General features: G+C 35.5%; 1 protein-coding gene across 7 annotated transcripts in view; it reads left to right on the forward strand.

Moving 5' to 3' along the window:
- Positions 1-4,794, forward strand: part of LOC110098435 (oligopeptide transporter 1) — a 9,255-nt gene extending 4,461 nt beyond the window's left edge. Inside the window, exons 1-7 of one of the 7 annotated variants that reach the window (XM_020825273.2) lie at positions 137-620; positions 894-1,333; positions 1,775-1,872; positions 1,979-2,551; positions 2,774-3,038; positions 3,200-3,376; positions 3,992-4,794. In XM_020825273.2, the coding sequence (XP_020680932.1) occupies positions 998-1,333; positions 1,775-1,872; positions 1,979-2,551; positions 2,774-3,038; positions 3,200-3,376; positions 3,992-4,612 (2,070 nt within the window). In that variant the 5' untranslated portion in view covers positions 137-620; positions 894-997 and the 3' untranslated portion in view covers positions 4,613-4,794. Of the gene's footprint in view, positions 1-136; positions 621-893; positions 1,334-1,774; positions 1,873-1,978; positions 2,552-2,773; positions 3,039-3,199; positions 3,377-3,991 lie in introns of those variants that run through there. The other 6 variants (XM_028698156.1, XM_020825271.2, XM_028698171.1 and 3 more) reach the window with 6 other exon arrangements.
- The last annotated feature ends 395 nt before the right edge of the window (positions 4,795-5,189 follow it).

The following is a 5,189-nucleotide window of genomic DNA, read 5'->3' on the forward strand; positions in this document are numbered from 1 at the left end:
GGGATTGAGTTCGGCTGAGGTGAGACTGAGTTTTGGAGTGAGTTGAGATAGTGAGCTTGGGGATTAAAGGGCTGCTCGGTTCGGCTATGAGAGGGTGTCGGCAGGGCGGGTGCTGTGGAGTGCGGCTAAGGTAAGGGAAATGCCACCTCTCTCTCTCTCTCTCTCTCTCTCTCTCTCTCGGCTTGTTGTCGGCACAGACGGAGGTGGAGTTCGGAGGAGAGGTCGGCTTAGGGAATGGGAGGTTTTGGCAGTGGAGAAGTTGGCTTGGTCTCAGATGCCAATCGCAAGGTCCAACTACAGGAGTCGGATGAGGCTTCGGCTACGTGGATCTGGGTCGCCTGGAGGTCGACGAGGTCGGGACAGCTAGGGGGGAACGTCGGGACTTGGGAAGCTGCGAGAGTGGTTGCGTGGGAAAGCCGAGAGCAGCCGAATGGAGGTCTCATCCTCTCCTATTTAACGACGAGGTGTAGCGTTGTTTTGAACAACGGTCGCACGATTTGAGCAGATTTTGCGGAGAAGCGACTAGAGCGGCGCTGATCTACAGGATTTCAGTGGAATTTGATCACAAACGGCGCCGAATTGACGTGATTTCCGCAGGATTTGTGGATCCGATGGACAAGGTATGATTTTGAGCTTCTCTTTTTTTTTTTTTTTTTGTTTCCTTTGGGTATAGCATGCAGGTCAACAAAGGATTGTTTAGTTTGAGACGTTTTTTTACTGTTTCTTAAAATAATTTTTTAGTAAAAAAAATATTTTTTTACTAAAAAATTACTTTAAGAAGCCAAAAGAAAGTCTTCCCAAACAAAACCTGAAATTTCAAAAATCAGCTTATAAAGAAGTTAAATTATTGTCCTGTGAAAATCAACTTAACTGATGAATTGAACCATTTGCAGTTGAGGAGAATGATCATCCAATTGAAGAAGTGAGGCTAACGGTGGATCCTACAGACAACCCGAATATCACAGCACTAACGTTTCGCACTTGGCTGATTGGTGTGATGTCATGTGTGCTTCTCTCCTTTGTAAATACGTTCTTTTATTACAGAACAGAACAACTAAGCATTGGATCAGTCTGCATACAAATCATTGCACTTCCAATAGGAAGATTTCTCGCAGCAACACTTCCAAAGAAAGAAATAAAATTTCCCTTCACAAACTGGTCATTCTCGCTGAATCCGGGGCCTTTTTCGATGAAGGAACTTTGTCTAATCACCATATTCGCGAGTGCCGGTGCGGGAGATCTCTTTGCAATGCATGTAGTAATTGTAGTCAAGGCGTTCTATCATACTAAGATCAATCCCATAGCTGCCTTTTTGTTGGTACAAACCTCGCAGGTGAGGAAGAAATTTTACATCAGAAATACTTTTTTGAAGTTCCAAAAAAAAAAAAAAAAAAAGAGGTTTTGATTTGGTTATTAATCCAGCTTTACTGGAGACATTTGGTTATTTATCGGCATAAACAATTTTTATTACATCTGTCATTGATCTCACATGTTTCTTCATGTCTTATGCCTTAATAAAATATAACTAAGTTATTAGATAATATTGCTAAACTATTAGACATTCACAATATTTGTTCTCTCATGATTATATTTATGAATGTCTAATGTTTAGTGTATTTTTAAATAATTTAGTTGTATTATTTTATTATTTAATTATAATTTAATAAAATGTAACATGTGAAATCAAAGGCACATTGCTTGGCTTTAGATATTCTGACAAATTTTTATTTTCTCTCTTAAATAACAAATGCAAGTTTGGACTTAAAACTGGCAGTTACTTGGCTTCGGTTGGGCTGGCATTTATAGAAAGATCCTGGTTGATAATCCATATATGTGGTGGCCAGAAAACCTTATTCAAGTTTCACTTTACAAGTACTATTTCTTAGAATTTTGAAATAGAGTTCTATGTTTACAAATTTCTTCATTAAGATTATCATACAAAATATCTTACTAATTGCTCAAATCATCACTTTTTTAGGGCTCTCCATCAGAAGGAGAAGAGAAAGAAGGGAACCATAACAAGATTTCAGTTCTTCATAGTGGTCTTCATCACAAGCTTTGCATACTATACCATCCCAGGCTTCATTTTCCCTGCAATTTCCACCATTTCTGTCTTATGCTTAATCTTCAAGAAATCAATCACCATGCAACAAATTGGATCTGGATTGAAAGGTCTTGGAGTTGGATCCTTCGGAATTGACTGGTCCACAGTCACCAATATTTGGGGAAGCCCATTGGCCACACCTGCATCAGCAATCTTCAACATAATGTTAGGCTTTTTCATAGGGATTTATGTGTTAATCCCAATTTGCTATTGGACTAATGCTTACAATGTCAAACGATTCCCTATCATATCCTACGATATCTTTGATTACACTGGTCATAGCTACAACACTACTAGGATCATAAATAACAAGACTTTCACTTTAAATCTGGAAGAAGCGGAAAGTTACAGCAAAATAAACATAAGTATTAACTTTTTATTGGCCTATGGCACGAGCTTTGCATATATGACGGCCTCAATCATTCATGTTGCTCTCCATGATGGAAAGTATGTTTAAAGAAAACTAAACCTATCTAACTTCCGTTGACATTTAGGCTTCTTTTGGGACGTCTTTTTTGTTGCTTTCTAAAACGGAGTTTTAATACAAAAATAAAAAATTTTGTACTAAAACTCCGTTTTAGAAAGCAGTAAAAAAGCTGTCCCAAACGAAGCCTTAGTCTATATGTTAAGATGCATATATAACTTTATATCTATTGTTAAATGTATCAGGAATATTTTGAAGATGTGGAAAGATACTAAAGAATGTGATAAGGAAAAGATGGATGTTCATGCAAGATTGATGAAAAGAAATTATGAGCCTGTGCCTCAATGGTGGTTCTACGTTCTCTTAGTTACGGTCATTGGACTCTCCATTTTTACTTGTATAGGGTTTGGAAGGCACCTGCAGGTTCCATGGTGGGGGTTATTATTCATCTTCATCATAGCTCTACTTTTCACATTACCTTTTGGAGTGATCATGGCAACTACAGGTCAGGTAATACTCCATATAATATTATTTAACAAACAAATTAATCAATTAAGGAGAGAAAGAAAGAATATATAAAAATATAATGGAAAGGTTATAGTTATAACTCTTAAGAATATTTTCTTATTGAATTTATTGTGTAGAAGATTTACTTTTCTTCTTATATGTAGGGTCTGAATGTCATTACAGAGTACATTTTTGGTCTAATATTACCAGGAAATCCTATAGCAAATATGACATATAAAACATATGGAACTGCAAGCATGAACCAGGCTTTTACACTTCTTAGAGATTTAAACCTCGGACATTACATGAAAATCCCCCCGAAGTCCATGTTCATTGTACAGGTAACTTCTTAAAGCTAAAGGAATACTGGTCCAAAAACATTATTACTGCTAAAATGAATAAATTATTATTTTTATAAGATAGCAATCCACAGAAAATAGGTAAATAGAAAATCTAGCCATATTTTATCTTCAATTATTAACTTCATTAACATAGTTTTCTACGAATAATGAAAAAGCATAAGGCTAGCAAATGTTCCTGCAGCTTTTGTATTTAAAAATACAAATTATATTTCAGTTTATTTGCTTTTTTATATAACGAGCTAAATAGAAATAAAGCTTGAATCATATTCGACTAAATGTTTCTTCTGTTTGTGTGTGGGTTTGGGACGGGGATCAATGTTTATGTGTATATGAGTTTTTATATGTATATATATTGTGTATAATAATACTTATACATTTATATTTATGTAAATATTATATATGTGGCGATATATATATATATATATATATTCTATGACTTTAAAGAAAACTTATACATTAATTAACAAGCTGAATGTAAACAATGAAATGTGATAAATATATTTTACCTGTATGGTGTACATCAAAACTTAATTTTCTTTAGCTCAAGGTTCAAGAACATAATTTTATATGCAATTTTTTTTGTTAAAATGATAGTTGACAGGTACTATGATAGCATCTTTTGTTAACTTCACAATAACATCGTTCCTTCTCAACACAATAAAGCATAAATGCGATCCAGAAAATCTTTCTCAAGGGAGTCTATGGACTTGCCCCAATGATGATGTATTCTATAACGCATCCATAATTTGGGGGCTCGTTGGCCCAATGAGAACATTTGACAAACTTGGGAACTATTCAGCTCTGAACTTCTTCTTCTTAATAGGTTTATTGTTACCCATTCCCTTCTGGTATCTATCAAAAGTCTTCCCCAGGAACAAATTGCTTAGATGCATCCACATCCCCCTGATCATAGCAGGAGGTGGGCTTTTTCCTGCACACTCTGTGAACTATATCATGTGGGGAACAGTGGGCATTTTCTTCAATTATTATATTTATAAAAGGTATAAAGAGTGGTGGGCAAGGCACACCTATGTAATGTCAGCAGCTTTAGATGCCGGGGTAGCTTTCATGGGAATATTCATCTTCTTTGCTTTGCAATTTAATAATATCAGTGGAATAGATTGGTGGGGAGGTGTTGCAGATGATTATTGCCCTCTTGCTAGCTGTCCAACAGCTCCTCAAGTGATAATTAAAGGTTGTCCGACTGTTAAGTAGCTGAGTTTGTTAAAATCTTCAGAGCTGTTTTCTCTAAAGCCTCTCAGTTATTGTGTACATTACACTTTTTGTTTTACATGTCCTATTTTATTGCCTGGATAATAATAAAATACTTAACGTAATTTCTATAATGTGAATAGCTGATGTGATCTTAAAAGTTTTCATGATTCAAAACTCTTAAACCATTTTTAAATGCTAGTAATTTCATGTTTATCCTAAGTGCATGTGTTGGATTCAAAATTGTTCCTTTGTAAAACCACTGACAAAAATGGCTAAGAAATAAGAGCAAACACGAGAAAAAGAGAATGTAGAGTGCCATGGATCAGTACATGACTACTGCAAATAATTCGAAGTGTTAAGCTCACCGTCTGACCGCCTATATATTCACACGTTGGTGGGAAGGCACAAAACTATAGAAAATACTACATTTAAGCAATATAAGTCCTTTCAATTACTAAGGAAATGAAAGAAAGTTAAAGTTCAATAAGTGATGAAGGAGATAGAAAATATTCAACACTTATAAACTCTCCTCTCCTGACAATAAATTGGAACCAGGTGAAACAAATACGGAGGTTAA

The sequence above is a fragment of the Dendrobium catenatum genome, unplaced genomic scaffold (genome assembly GCF_001605985.2).
Source record: "Dendrobium catenatum unplaced genomic scaffold, ASM160598v2 fragScaff_scaffold_123, whole genome shotgun sequence".
Taxonomy (NCBI): domain Eukaryota; kingdom Viridiplantae; phylum Streptophyta; class Magnoliopsida; order Asparagales; family Orchidaceae; genus Dendrobium; species Dendrobium catenatum.